The sequence below is a fragment of the Exophiala oligosperma genome (genome assembly GCF_000835515.1).
Source record: "Exophiala oligosperma strain CBS 72588 unplaced genomic scaffold supercont1.11, whole genome shotgun sequence".
Classification (NCBI taxonomy): domain Eukaryota; kingdom Fungi; phylum Ascomycota; class Eurotiomycetes; order Chaetothyriales; family Herpotrichiellaceae; genus Exophiala; species Exophiala oligosperma.
Window position 1 is genome coordinate 1,063,056 of NW_015622828.1, and position 14,092 is coordinate 1,077,147.

General features: G+C 51.1%; 6 protein-coding genes across 7 annotated transcripts; 3 read left to right on the forward strand and 3 right to left on the reverse strand.

Moving 5' to 3' along the window:
* The first annotated feature begins 197 nt into the window (after nt 1–197).
* On the forward strand, nt 198–1,410 carry PV06_10082. Of its 2 annotated transcripts, XM_016411583.1 has the most exons (4): nt 198–352; nt 413–427; nt 487–900; nt 962–1,410. In XM_016411583.1, the coding sequence occupies exons 1-4, from the start codon at nt 296–298 to the stop codon at nt 1,076–1,078; spliced, it is 603 nt and encodes a 200-aa protein (XP_016258337.1). In that variant the 5' UTR covers nt 198–295; the 3' UTR covers nt 1,079–1,410. The 2 variants fall into 2 exon arrangements, with proteins under 2 accessions (XP_016258337.1, XP_016258338.1); XM_016411584.1 differs by having other exon boundaries at nt 487–1,410.
* On the reverse strand, nt 1,345–2,478 carry PV06_10083 (uncharacterized protein). Its single transcript, XM_016411585.1, has one exon. It carries the CDS (start codon nt 2,431–2,433, stop codon nt 1,501–1,503), a length of 933 nt encoding a protein of 310 aa, XP_016258339.1. The 5' UTR covers nt 2,434–2,478; the 3' UTR covers nt 1,345–1,500.
* Nucleotides 2,479–2,784: 306 nt separating this feature from the next.
* Nucleotides 2,785–4,484, reverse strand: PV06_10084 (uncharacterized protein). Its single transcript, XM_016411586.1, has one exon. It carries the CDS (start codon nt 4,278–4,280, stop codon nt 3,477–3,479), a length of 804 nt encoding a protein of 267 aa, XP_016258340.1. The 5' UTR covers nt 4,281–4,484; the 3' UTR covers nt 2,785–3,476.
* Nucleotides 4,485–4,716: 232 nt separating this feature from the next.
* Nucleotides 4,717–6,737, forward strand: PV06_10085 (uncharacterized protein). Its single transcript, XM_016411587.1, has 4 exons — nt 4,717–5,537; nt 5,587–6,351; nt 6,403–6,537; nt 6,597–6,737. Exons 1-4 carry the CDS (start codon nt 4,901–4,903, stop codon nt 6,728–6,730), a joined length of 1,671 nt encoding a protein of 556 aa, XP_016258341.1. The 5' UTR covers nt 4,717–4,900; the 3' UTR covers nt 6,731–6,737.
* A 2,673-nt stretch (nt 6,738–9,410) lies between these two features.
* PV06_10086 (uncharacterized protein) lies at nt 9,411–11,341 on the forward strand. Its single transcript, XM_016411588.1, has one exon. It carries the CDS (start codon nt 9,844–9,846, stop codon nt 11,191–11,193), a length of 1,350 nt encoding a protein of 449 aa, XP_016258342.1. The 5' UTR covers nt 9,411–9,843; the 3' UTR covers nt 11,194–11,341.
* PV06_10087 (uncharacterized protein) lies at nt 11,340–13,503 on the reverse strand (the record flags this gene model as incomplete). Its single annotated transcript, XM_016411589.1, has 9 exons — nt 11,340–11,588; nt 11,692–11,823; nt 11,945–12,295; nt 12,377–12,705; nt 12,769–12,890; nt 13,026–13,072; nt 13,125–13,171; nt 13,222–13,348; nt 13,408–13,503. 9 exons carry the CDS (start codon nt 13,501–13,503, stop codon nt 11,340–11,342), a joined length of 1,500 nt encoding a protein of 499 aa, XP_016258343.1.
* Between the last annotated feature and the right edge of the window lie 589 nt (nt 13,504–14,092).

Genomic DNA, 14,092 nt, shown 5'->3' on the forward strand with positions numbered 1-14,092 from the left:
TTATCTTAATTGCGGAATATCGTATATGTACCTAGTATAGATACCATTCTTGTGTGATTTCCTTTTTGCTTAGCCATAGGGCAATGTGCCTAGGAAATGATAGCAAGAGCGGAACTTCGGAGAACCTGCCTATCGGGGACATCCATCTATTGACCTGCGCATGCATGTCGAACCCCCCAGTTCAACGTTGACAAGATTCTCATACTACGTTACACTCTAGTCTAGTCCATGATCGTGCTCTTGTGCACGTGAAGATGCGTTTTCAGTGCTAGTTGAATTATCACTGTGAGGAGGCATGGCCTCGCGGTTGGTCTTGGTCATTGGTGACCTGTTTATTCCCGATCGAGCACCGGTAAGCCCTCCCTGCTGCAACTATTAACGCGAGAGACGCATCTACTAACCAGAAGAACAGGAAATTCCGGCAAAGGTTGGTCCCCATCGAGTACATAACAACGGAAGACTGTCTGACACTGTTGAAAACCATAGTTCCGCAAGCTTCTCACGCCCGGAAAGATCGGGCAGGTTATATGCCTAGGCAACCTCAACGACAAAGAAACATACGACTTCCTGCGACAAATCGCACCAGATCTACACATCGTTAAGGGTGATTACGACACTGAAGCGTCGAATTTGGCCCTGTCAAAAGTTGTACAGCATGGTGGCCTCCGAATAGGCTTTACCCATGGACATACCATCATTCCGCAGGGAGATGCGGATGCGCTGTTGATCGCCGCGAGGCAGATGGACGTTGATATCTTGCTATGGGGAGGAACACACAAGTTCGAAGCCTATGAGTTGGAAGGGAAGTTCTTCGTCAACCCGGGCAGCGCGACTGGAGCTTTCAGCACAAGTTGGCAAGCGATTGACGAGGAGACTACGCCCAGCTTTTGTTTGATGGACGTATGTACTCGAGCACAAAGCAAAGATGCTTGGGCTTTGAAAGAAGGCTGACACTTTATAGATTCAAGGTGATGTCCTCGTATTGTACGTCTACCAGCTTCGGACGGATGAACAAGGAAACGAGAATGTTGCTGTCGAGAAGGTGTCTTTCCGGAAACCAGCGTCGACGGATGTATAAGGTAACGCCGCTCATCGTCCACGCCCTCATAAGCTCTCCTACCAGACCAATATTATGGGGGTAATTACTACGGCGGCCCGACTGATAGATTCCAAATCGAGAATCAACTCGTGACACCAAAGCCTGGCAGGCAACAAGATTCGAGACAGTAGTAAAGATTGAACTTGAAGATCTATGAATCCGGAAAGTTCGTCACAAGACTGGAAGAAGGTTCGGTCTGTTGTTATGTAGACCTATCAAAGAAAAGGCAGAAGTTGTATACATTTCGACAGCCTCTATCAAATCGCCTCGATGAGGGGCGACTGTCAATCGTCCCAATTTATCATGCGCAACACGCTAAATTCTACAAAAGTCTCAATTCATACTCGAAAGCATCCTTAGCAAAGGAATTCCATGCTGTATTCTCCTCATGGAATCGAACGTCATCCCTGTAGCTTGATGGCAACCTCGACCGTTTTGATCCATCTCAGTCGCGCTTCTGGCACATCGTCTTCCTCGTACACCGGCCTCTTGCGCTTGTTCTTTTTCTTCTTTTTCCTTCTTGCGGGCTTGTTGGCCTTTTGCTGGCTCTCAACTTGGACGCTACCCGAGTCAGATTTTTGGGTCTGCCCAGAATCATCGCTGGATCTGATACGATCCGCCGAGCTTGTCGCGACGGCGGATCCCATGATCTCCAACGTCGTTTCACCGTAGACCATTGTCGTTTCGTCTTTGGTGCTAGGCTCTTCCTCTTTCCCGGCTTCGTGGGCACGGTTGTCGTCGTCATCTTCGTCCTCGTCCGCTGAAAGTTGGACAATGTCGTCCACGACGCTGGCGCTCCCCGTCCGCACCTCGACGTCGCACAGGTACTCTCGCTCCTTGTTCCGAAACCACTCGCCAACCTTCAACGCCTGGCCCATGGCCCTCCCGCTGGCCTTGACCAGCACCTCTTCGTTGTTTTTGACAATGACGTCGTTGGCGCTCTTGAGCCGGTGTCTTCGGTCCTTGGCCCCCATCGTCACGCCGGCGGACTGCATCGCCCGCTTCTCGACGAGTGACAGTATCTTCTTGACGCGCTTGATCGCCGACATGAGCGGCGTGCGCTGAGACACGTAGACTACCTTGGGCACGGAGGCCCCCGCGTGGATGTTGGTCGCGGGCGCATGGTTCAAAGGTCGCCGGTGGACGGTGTAGGCCGGAGGCAGACTGTGCAGGTCGTGGTTCTTCTTCTCGTGTCTGAGGGCCGCCAGTGCGCCGGATACGTCAAAACCGGTATCGATAGGGGTCATACTGTCTTTCGTGGGTATAGTGGAGGGTTCGTCGGTGTTGCCTGTACCTGTACCAGTAGCACCACCCGCGGCGTTTGAGGAGGACATGACGGTTGGTATTCGTTCTCGACTCGGAGCGACTCTCTGACCATACGACGGTGAAAGTCGCAGTTCTTGAGGTCACGACTAGAGTGCTCTGTATCTAAGCAAACCGGCCTATGGTTCCCATCTTATTGTCTTTCATCGACCAACAAGAGGGGACTGTCGAAAATGCTAATCGACAGGTTGATGTACTCGTTGACTGCGTCTGAACTTATTTTCTGAATATCGAACTGCGGGGAAAGTTGAAATTATATGCTTCGCCGTAGGAATACACGGTGGAGCGTTAATGCCACCGATGAAGCACCCAACGGGGATGGAAGCAGAACCAAGATAGTATTGTGAACTGTCATACACGGCGTTACTTGGGCGGGATGAAAGGACAAAGAACGCTTTTCATATCAGGCGAACGTGCGCTAGGTGTCCCCAATCTCTAAATTCCCCTGGCGTCATGGCCAGAACACACTCCCGCACCGACTCCATGAGACCAAAATGGCTGCTCGTGGCTCAAGAGACCGCGAGCTTCTTTGACTCATGCTTAATAAATTGGCCAGATCTTGCCGAGGCACGTTCCCATGCTTCGTCCCTAAGACCCTTCCGGCTTGTTGTCCTCGGTCCTATACTGCACGCTCGAGAGCCGGCAAGGCGTCACGAATGAAAGAAACAGTCCATGGCCAACATGATATCTCTGGACCTTTGAATACCAAGTTTGATTCTTAAGCCTCGGTATATACCGTCAAGGCTAACTGTCACAAGCTTTCTCGACTTCAAGATGGTAAACTGGCCAGGAAAGAATCAAAGGTGTCTTGTACCAGGCTGTCCCAAATCTCAACGTCAATAGATCGACTGTAGTAGATGGTGACTTGGAGGGACTCTGAAAAGACAGAGTGATCATTGCTCATTGAGAGGCCATTTGTACGTTCCGGACTTACTGTAGACCAACATTTATGGTGGGCAGTCTTTCCCGATGCTTAAGATGAATAGTCAATGTCGGAGGGATCCCAACATCACAACGGAGTATGTAGGCTTCAAATCCCACCGTGGATTCGTCTTTACCCCTTGGGAGGACCAGATCCAGGTAATGACCAATTGTCACCGAATTTATCGGTTACCAGCCAGTCATCAAACTCATTGGTTGAAGCTGGAAGTGCAATTGCATCCATCTGACCAACAGCGGGCCCTGTTGACGCTGCAGGAGCGAAGTTTTGGAAATCCATTACTAGTGGCATACAGTCGTTATTCATTTGTAGCGGTTGAGTTGATTGAATCGGAGTCGATATCGCAAACTCGGTAGACATTGGTGGTTGTGTGATGGGGATGTTCCATTCGGTCAACAGCGCTTGGATTTCTGCAGCATTTCGTTGGAGGTCAATATCGTTGAAATCAACCTGTTCCTCTGAAGAGCTTGTTTTACGAGGCAGTCTCTTTAGATCTTCCACTCCAATCCCAAGGTCCTTCAATACGTCGGAGAGTATCGCCGAGTCTTTGGAGGCATCTTTTTCGTAAATGGTTCGCAACGCGCTCAACAAAGCATCGCGCTGCGATTCCACCAGGTGGACATATTCTGCATTTGGTGGTTTGGTGGTAGGATCTCTCTTTGACTCTCTGTTTGTGGTACATATCACCCCGTCACGCTTGCACTTTTCACAAATCTTGCCCCCAGAACAACGAGCCTTCTTCAGTCGACAACGGTCGCATGCCTTTTGATTGCGCCTCGGGTAATAGCCAGCGACTTCATCTTCTTCAGGCAAGGTGCGCTGTCGCTTTTGTGATTCGGAAGGGGACGAGGAGGAGCCCGGTGCTGTGCTGGAGTCACCACCATTGGGATTTTTACAATCTGGTACAATGAAGAACATATTCGGAACGGCGGTGATGGTGGTTCAGGAGACGGGGCGCGGACGGCGCATGTGGAATACCTAGTCAGTCTGGAGAGTCTCTGGGAGTGAGGATGTGCGTGAGTTGCGACAGATTCTATCAGTCGTAATGCAATGTGCTCTATCCGAGGTTCGAAATGAACTTATCGTCATGCCTGGAAAATCAGGAATGTGCTATTGTTGTCGGGCCTGATGCGAATGATCGAGATCATTTCTACTCTGGTTTGTGCCCAAATACGCACCCCTGCCTAACTCTAGTTAGTCATCGCAGCCGTCGCCCACTTGATTTCCTTAGTAAAGCATTGACGCCCACTTGTTCTTGAATGGGTTGTACTGTACTCGTACTATTTGTTGACTGATTCAGAGCCGGCTCCTCGTACAGTACGACGTTCCATCGGATCTGTTTCCGGCAACGTCGCCAGGTTTGTGGTGATACGAGTACTAGACAGTGATCAATTCGTTCATTTGAGTACTGTGATATGGCTCGCATTGGGAACAGATCAAACGTTGCCAGGATCTCTGCTTAGGATATACAACGCGACTACTCCGTATCATCAGCACGAGTTTTGCGCAAGTGCTCGCCAATTGCGAGTGCCCCGGACATGCTTCCTGCTTCTTGGGAGAGCCGGGCGGCGGCGAAAAGAGCCAGCGTTCTGAGCGCGATACCGTCGCAATGGCGTATTCCCAAAGAACAAATTTCTACTCCTACAGAATGTCCCAATGTTATGGAGATCCCCCGTCACTATCTCTCGCCGGAAGAGCTTACGATAACTGAGACGCCGCCAATGGACACGCTTGTTCATATCCATGCTGGGATTTGGACTGCTGAAGAAGTGATGCGAGCCTATTGTCATCGAGCGGCCATTGCACATCAGCTTGTCAACTGCCTAACGGATGCTTTCTTCGATACCGCCATCAGTGCTGCAATGCAACTGGACCAGTACTATCGCGAGACAGGAGCTCTAAAGGGACCTCTCCACGGGCTTCCCGTAAGTTTCATGGATCGTTTCCGCATCACTGGAAGGGAAACAGCTGCAGGCTATGTCTCATGGCTTGGACCAACTGAGACCACCGGAACCGAGTCCCTGATTGTCCGTCATTTGCGTTCTTTAGGCGCAATCCCATTCTGTAAAACCAATACTCCTCAGAGTATGATGCTGGCGGAAACAACAAATAACATCCACGGTAGCACGCATAATCCGTACAATCGGACATTATCAAGTGGCGGGGCTGCAGGCGGTAGGTGTTCTGTGCCGAAACAACTTGTCATTCTCGGAGCTCACGTTAGTAGGGGAGGGTGCTCTCCTTGCCCTCAAGGGGTCGCCCATCGGATGGGGAACCGAATTCGCAGGTTCTACCCGTATCCCGGCGGTTCTTAATGGCCTTTACAGTCTCAAAGTTTCTTCTGGCCGATTGCCAATGTATGGCGTGGCTGCTGCTCGGACCAGCTTGCCCGCGCGAAACTCTACAATTGCCATTATCTCGTGGGATTTTGCCTTGCTTCAACTAGTCGCCAAGTTCACCCTCGGTCTCGCTAATCTCCAAAAGGACCCTTGCTATCTTGATATGCCGTGGAGACAATCCAAGGTCTACGAATTGAGCACACGACGCCCGGTCTTTGCTGTCCTCGAGTTTGACGAAAAGATACAACCCCAACCACCAATCCGCCGTGTGTTGAGGAACACAATTCATGTTCTAAGAAGCGCCGGGTACCAGGTTATCGACTGGAAACCTCCGGTGCATGCGCCAGCGGTGGAGAGCTACTTCAAAATCATTGGGGCTGATGGTGCGCAAGCCACACGAGAGCACATCAAGGCAAGCGGAGAACCTCCTGTGCCGCGATTAAAGGATTGGTATGAGAGTCGACCTACACAACCGATGCAATTGCCGGAGTATTTGGCACTTCTGGAGGGACAGGAAAAGTACCAAGCAGAATATCAGGCGTACTGGGAGTCGACCTCGAAACATACTATCAGCAAACTTCCTGTCGACGGGGTAATTTTACCCGTCTGCGCTGACGCAGCATGCTTTGAGAACACCTTGACGTATTTTGGTTCGTGCTCATTGATACCTGAGCGTGTTCTTGGATGCTAATGGTGTATAGGATACAGTGCAATCGTGAACGTTCTTGATTTCACCGCCGTAACATTTCCTGTTGGCTATATCGATATGGAATTGGATCCAGGCCAGGATTCATTCGCTTCACTTGGCAAAGAAGATGAAGGCGTGCATCAGTCTTGTGAGTTCTATGTACCTATGCATGCACAACAACACTGACGATAGATAATTCTACCATAGACGATGCCAAGGCGTTTCATGGTTGCCCTGTAGGTCTTCAATTGATGTGCCGAAGAACCGAGGAGGAAAAGGCCCTAAAACTCGTCGAAATGATACTTCAAGCTCAAACTCAGGCGTCCATGTTTTTTGGATGAATAAAATTCAAGCGAATTCAAATTTGAACTAGGTACGCTCGACGCCGCTATTTCGCTACAAAAGTGCTTGCAGTCTTACAAGGACAACCTCCCCAAGGTCCGGCCTAACCAGGATTGCTCTTGGCTTGCACCTACATTCTGATCGTCTTCAGAATGTTCAGCCCGGTGCCAGGCATTGGTCAGGTTGCCTCGGAAATTCCATTGCGCGTCGTATGACTCTGGCTGGGAATTATAGCACTCATCGACGGCTTTCACCACAAACACCCGCCCAGCCTCAGCCTTGGGTACAACCCATTCCCATTTCTTCCAGGACCAGCTTCTGTGGCCCTTAGTCTCATCTTGATGGAGATCAGCCTGGCTCCAAGTCTTTCCGTCATCAGCACTTATATCGACCCTGATGATACTTCGTCCCCCACCACTGAATGCATAACCTTTGACTCTGATTGCATCCTCCTTCATACCATACCTGCTCAACTCTGCTCGACCCTTGCGGCTGTCTCCTGAGATAACTCCGACTTCAGTAATCGCGCTTTGGACCGGGGTTTCTTGGATGGCTGGAGCAGTTGACCAATCGACGTCCTTGGCTTCTTTATTTGGGCCAAAACACTTATAATCTTTCTGCTGCCACTGAGAAGGACTTTCGTCTTCAGAAAGAGTCACCCTCTCAAGCCACTTGACACTTCTTGCAGCCGTATGACCTGGGATGAGTGCTCTCAATGGATAGCCATGATCGCGCGGCAAGGGTTTGCCGCCCATCTCGTATGCTAGCATCACGTCACCATGAGGATCCACGGCCTTCGATATCGGTATAGAGCCACAGTATGCTTCGGCTCCAACAAGATGGACGTGCCGGACATTGTCATCAACATCTCCGTCGCGAGAGTAGCCTGCATCTTCCAGCACGTCTCTCAGGCGGACGCCGGTCCACATTGTGTTTGATATAGCTCCAACATTCCATGGCAGACCACTGGCCGGCTTTGCATTTTCCGACATGTGTTTTCGACGGTTGCCGGTGCACTGCAGCGTGGCTGTGATGCTGAACGGTTCGAACTTTGACTTGAGGTCGGCTAGTGAATATGCCTTTGCCGTGCCGTCGGACAACTCGACGTGTAAGACATGCGCTTTCTCGTCGATCTTCGGAACCCAGAAATGGTTGCGGACGAAAAAGACTCCGTTGGGTGTGATGAACGAACCCAAACTTTGGGACGGTGTTTCTGCATTACACGGCTGCTGTGTGTGTTGCAGCAGGCGCGGGTCCCGTTTCGGGTCTAACACAAACGGGTCTTCGACCTTGTCGGCCGGCACTTTACCATCCACCAGGTCTCTGGGGTCGACCTCGCCAATGAAGTACTGCTCGAGGATATCATAGACATCCTGCTTTTTATGCACGGAGAATATGTCCCAGTATCTGTCGATGCACCCGCCGACGGCCTGGAGGATAACGGGCCCTCCTGGATGGGCTTCAATCCACTCTGTGATGTCATACACCCGCTTGCCCTTGGTAACCCATTTCCTGTCTGAGGTTTGACCGTGTCGCTCGACCTCGCTTAGACGAATGTATCGATTTGCAGGGTGAGCCTCAGCGTGTGCGTCTTTCCATTCAAACACGGCAGCGACCACTATCGAACCTGCGAGCACGGCGGCGCCGACCTTTTTCCAGATCCAGCGCGTGGGTGGCTTCTGCGGGATGCGATTGGTGGTGGTGGTTGTGGTCAGCGGCCGGAATGGGACCGGTGAGGCCGCAGCGGTACGAACAGTGGTGGCGCTATAGATTCTCCGACTGCAACTCGACGTCACTGGGGATGAGTAAGCCCTCGACAGTGGTCCACGTAGTAGTCGGTTGAATGTTTTTGACATGATGGAAGGGAAGGGACCGAGAGAGACACAAAGAAAATGCAAAGAAGGACAATAATAATGATGACCTAACGAATGTCGGGTCTGAGATCAACCATTTCTGAAACAGTCAAACAGCCCTGTGCGTTGGCTGTCAACTCTTCCAGGCAGTCAATGGCATTTGTTTGGATACACGAAGGCAGCGTCGACACCTTTCTCCAAAAAGAAGAAGGAGCAGGCACAAGTCTCGCGGTGATGACTTTTGTATGTATGATTTGTGGGTTTCTGCTATCGTCTCCCCAGGAAAGAACACTTGGATGTATCATTATCATTCCCACCCTCCAAACTCACTTGTAGATTAAGAAAGGGGGCAGTGAACCTTTGGACACGCATTCCGTGTAACCAGAGGCGAGAGTCGAGCGGAAGCACGGGTTGCGGGGTAATTCGGCGACAGCCTTGTCGGCGTCTCGGGGACCATTTTTTTCGTCTTTCGAAATTGGCCCCTGACGAACGAGACCAAAGGATTGTTATTGGAAGATTCTACGGAGTACGACGGTGGTTGATCGAGGACCCCGAAGCCACCACTTTTCCCACTTTCTCTTGTCTGACAGCCTTCTACATAATGTTCCAAGAGTGAGGAGTGAACATCGCGATCACATGAACAAATCGACATCATCATTGAGTTTGCGTCTCGTACAGCCTCGTCGACACGAGGTTTGTTGTCATTGGTCGGGCAAAACCCGCTTTTCTCAGCCTCGTCCCAGGTTCCACGGCTGGACTCCGGAAGAGCGGCGGGCTGAAGATCATTTTTCATTCGACGCTTTGGTGACGCACGTCCTTCGCCTACAAAGTATTTGCTCAGCAACATATAAGCATGTTGGTACCAGGATGCTGGGCTGCATCTTCTTTTGGTCAGTAAGGAAAAGAAGATCAATTCGATGAAAAACGGATCACGATCTCGTCCTCTGTTACTGTACAGTATATACGTCTCTTCCTTTCTCACCTTTTCTTCGTTTTTCCTTTGAACCTACAACCACCCGCAGACTTCCCAACCGAGTCGAGTGCACTGGCCAGAACCTTTATCCGTACGGACTTTATTGGGACGCTTGGTCCACGCACCTCCGAGAAACTACAAAACATACAGTAGAACGTCACCTGGTCAAAGATCCATCCTCCAAGCAGAGCGCAGACGACACTCCATCCTCATCATCACCACCATCACCACCACCACTCGTCCCCGTCGAGTGAGAGATACACATTCTCTCCAACACCATTAAATCATGGATCCGTCAGGAACCTATGCAAACTGTCAGATATCGCGTTCGAGATCCTTCCACCACGAATGTCAGGATGGAGTCGTCCAGACCGGCAAGGACTCGCTCGAGTCGAGCTTTTCGGCGAAAAACAGCCACGGATGGCGGAGGGTGGTGCTGAACTTCACGCCCTCGTGGTTCGCCGCGACCATGGGCACGGGGATCGCGTCCATCCTGCTCCACAACCTCCCTTACAACGGCGACTGGCTGTACTGGCTGTCGGTCGTCGTCTTTTGTCTCAACGTCGGCCTCTTTTGTGTTTTCCTGTTCATCTCGATCCTGCGCTACACCCTCTTCCCGGGCCTGTTCATGGCCATGATCCGGCACCCCGTGCAGTCCCTGTTCGTCGGGACGTTCCCCATGGGCCTCGCCACCATCGTCAACATGGTGGTGTTTGTGTGCGTGCCGGCGTGGGGCGCCTGGGCCGCCACCTTGGCCTGGACGCTGTGGTGGATCGACGTCGTCGTCTCCGTCGCCTCGTGCATGTGGCTGCCCTTTGTCATCATGCACATCCACGAGAGCGAGCTGTCCAAGATGACGGCGGCGTGGCTCCTGCCCATCGTGGCCACCATCGTCGCGGCCGCCTCGGGCGGGATCGTCGCCGAGGTCCTCCCCGACCCGCAACACCAGGTCTGGACCGTCGTCACCTCGTACGTCCTCTGGGGCACCGGGTTCCCCCTGGCCATGGTCGTCCTGGTCATGTACTTCCACCGCCTCACCATCCACCGCCTCCCGCCTCGCGAGGTCATCGTGTCGGTCTTCTTGCCCCTCGGCCCGCTGGGCCAGGGCAGTTTCGGGCTCATGCAGCTGGGCAAGGTGTGCGCGGACGTGTTCCCCAGGACGCAGAACTTCGGCCCGGAAGCCGGGCGGGTCATCTACAGCTTCAGCATCGTCTGTGCCTTGGTGATCTGGGGCTACGGGTGCGTGTGGCTGTTCTTCGCCCTGGCCAGCATCACCCGGAGCAAGTTTCCCTTCAACATGGGCTGGTGGGGTTTCACTTTCCCCATCGGCGTGTTCGCCGTCTCGACGTGCACCCTGGCCAAGGAGATCCCCAGCCTGTTCTTCAAGGTCCTCGGGACCATCTTTTCCGTGGCCGTGGTCTTTCTGTGGTTGGTGGTGGGGTTGGTGACCTTCAAGAGCGTCATCGCCGGGACAATCTTCTTCGCCCCCTGCGTGCAGCAGTACGAGCAAGAAATCGTCCGAGAGCAGAAGCGGAAGGACCGGACTCGGAGAAGGGCTTGGTACAAAAATTTGTACCTGAAGAAGAAACAACAGGAAGACGAAGAGAAGAAAGAAAACGTAAAGGAGGAAGTATGATGGAATGCGTGGTTTCTATTGCGAGCCTCATTCACACGAATGATTAATCTTGCCCCAAGGAGGGAGGGAGGCGTCGGATATAGACATTATTTGATATTACAGCGAACTTGTCTTGGGAGACTTAATCTAATGCAGCGATTCAAAATTCACACCATATGTTTCTCCGTTTTCTCCTTGCTTGCTCTCTTCACCCTGGCTTTACAGAGCCTAGTCGAAAGGTTTGTGAAACCTTGAGATATTTTGTCCGCAACCTTCTCCAATGTCTTTCGATTCAGCCAAAGCACAAGCACACCCACCGTGAACGGCACCACTGTGGCAATGTACGGCCAGAACAGGGGGGATTTGAAGTAGTCTTGTTGAACCTCGGGGGCCAAGATGCCACTGTCAAACACGGCCTGTGTATGGAGATATACGTATAACGTCGTTAGCTGGAGAAAGGTTGCTCGAAAAAGAGAAAAGGGGCTTGCAATTGGTATAACTACGGCCAGAATTACACACCGAGACAAAAGTCGCCGGGAGAAACACCATGGTCAGGATGGTAATTGTGTTCATTGAACTACTGTCCCTGGACATTTTTCGGTTCATGTCGATGCTGATGGCACTATCTTGTTGGGTGACGGCGTTGAAGACCTGAGAGTATTGGCCATGGTTAGCCTGGTATTATAATAAAAGGAGGATAATAATAAGGGGAAGGTGACTTCCAGGGCCCAATATGATATCATATCATATGTTTGTGCTTTGTATGACTCACAAAATTCATGGTAGTATCCTTTCGAGCCTTGTAAGTCTTGAGCCAATTCATCTCACAGTGCCAGGAGTTGGAGAGGTATTCGATAAGGTCGCCGACATCCCTGTCACCCTCCGACATGTGGAGGGCGGTGGAGGTGTATTTTGCCTCGAACGCCGCCTTGACAACCTCGGTGAGTCGAATCGACATGTCGGTGTTGGCCATGCCGGAGTCGATGGTCTGAGAGACCGAGTGGAGCTGTTCGGTGATGACTTCGAGTCGCTTTCTACCCTCGTCCTTCCAAAATCGTTGTAGATCCTTGGGATCGTCGGTGTACTTGTGCCTCACTGCGCTGTAATCATTGACTTTTCCAATCTACCCATGCGGAAATTCACCGTCAGTCACTAACAAGAACATGCGTCTTTCGTCTCGTGTCTCAGTCTCTTACAAACGTACCTGACCCATCAAACCATCTTTGACAATATCCACATAATATTTCGCCTGCTCAAATGAAGTCTGCATACTTTTGGCAAGTAACAAAAAAGGATTTTGTGCCGTTCTCGCCTGCGCCGTGATGGTTGCTTTGCAAGGACCCAGGCCCTCGACGAAACCCATCGACTGCTTGATCGAGGTCATACAGCTGTCGATCGGGTCTCCTGCAACGACATAGAGCGTGAAGCTTGCCTGCGGGTCGTGCTGGAATGCAATGGTGAACGGTGCCAATGGACCTTTGCTGTTGTCCCATCTGGATGTCATCCGCCAACGGGCGAACTGACACCCTACCTCTGTTGTAAAACATTAGCAACATGACATGAATCTGGGCGCTGCTCTACTGGAATCATTCATACCTGTGTTGTTGCTACTGCCACGGACACTCTTGGTGGCAGACCAGTAGTCTGGTCTTCCAAGAATGTCTTGCAGCGTCTCCGGATTGAATCGGCGGTCGGCAGCGAGGTGATGGAAAACCGAACTGGATAGATTGGAGCGGCACTTCCAAATGGCTTGGTCATTCCTTTCAAGTCCAATCATCCTTTTTGCATTTCTCGTTATCCCAGAACAATTCGATATCGCAGACATCAGGCTAGAAAGAGTACGAGTGACTTACACCAAGAACAGAGATGGGACTGAAGCATCACAGTTCTCTTTTGTGTCCTGAAAGCACATGAAAACTAGAAAATCAGGGGGTTGTTTTGAACTTTCTTACTGTCCAGATCTCTCTGTATTTCTTGTCGGAGACTCCGGCATGCCAACCTGTTGAGTTAGAGGATGATATATAGAGTAAATATATCGATATTGCATACCTTGTTTGTGTTTCGAGACCTGCAAGATGTCAAGATTCGAGTCTGCTTGGAAGTTGGAAGGGTTGTCGAACAAGTCTCGGATGACAAGGGGTAAAACGTAATCCGTTAATTGTGGTACTGGCGGCTTCTATTTACCATCATATCAGAGACTTCTCCCTCTGACTGTGGAGTTCCGGGATTACTTACCACAGTTGGATTCGATGCCACCAAGGTTATGTCTGTCGAAGTGCTAAACGTCCTTGCGGCCATGGCTGAAGGCACTGGATCTCTGGAATCATCCATGACTCTGAAGGAACTGATGATTAACCAGGAGCATTTGGTATCCTAATGCTGTGGCACAAGACTTCGGATTGAAGCAGTCCCACCTTCAAGTTGATAATGTTGAATTCATGAAGTCCGAGGTTAAAAACGTGGCGTGCAAATCAGTTGTCCATGATCGAGTGAGGCTGTCGATGGTACCATGGTTGCCTGACGATTTGGGTTGCACAACCATTTCGACTTCTTCCTACTGGTGCCGCTTAGTGTGAGGCGCATTCTCGGCACACCAATGATGAAGAATGATTCAAGTCGTGCTCGCAGTCTAGACCAGTCTACTCGTCTCACGAATAAGGCTGAAAATGAAAAAGGCTGGCGTTCATCAGACTTGAAACCGGGTGCTGTATCTGGAATCAAAGATGCAATTCGGACAATGAATGATACCCAGAGATTTGGGCCGATGTGTTGTCGTCGCCATTTCTCCACATTTCATCAAGTCCAGGCCCTGTTGGTAATCCTTTGGATGTAGTCATATCTAGCTCGTCCGTCCAAAGTAGACGCCAGATCAAAAAGCTGAAGTTAAACAATTCGGTATAGTTCTGACGATCCACGTGGT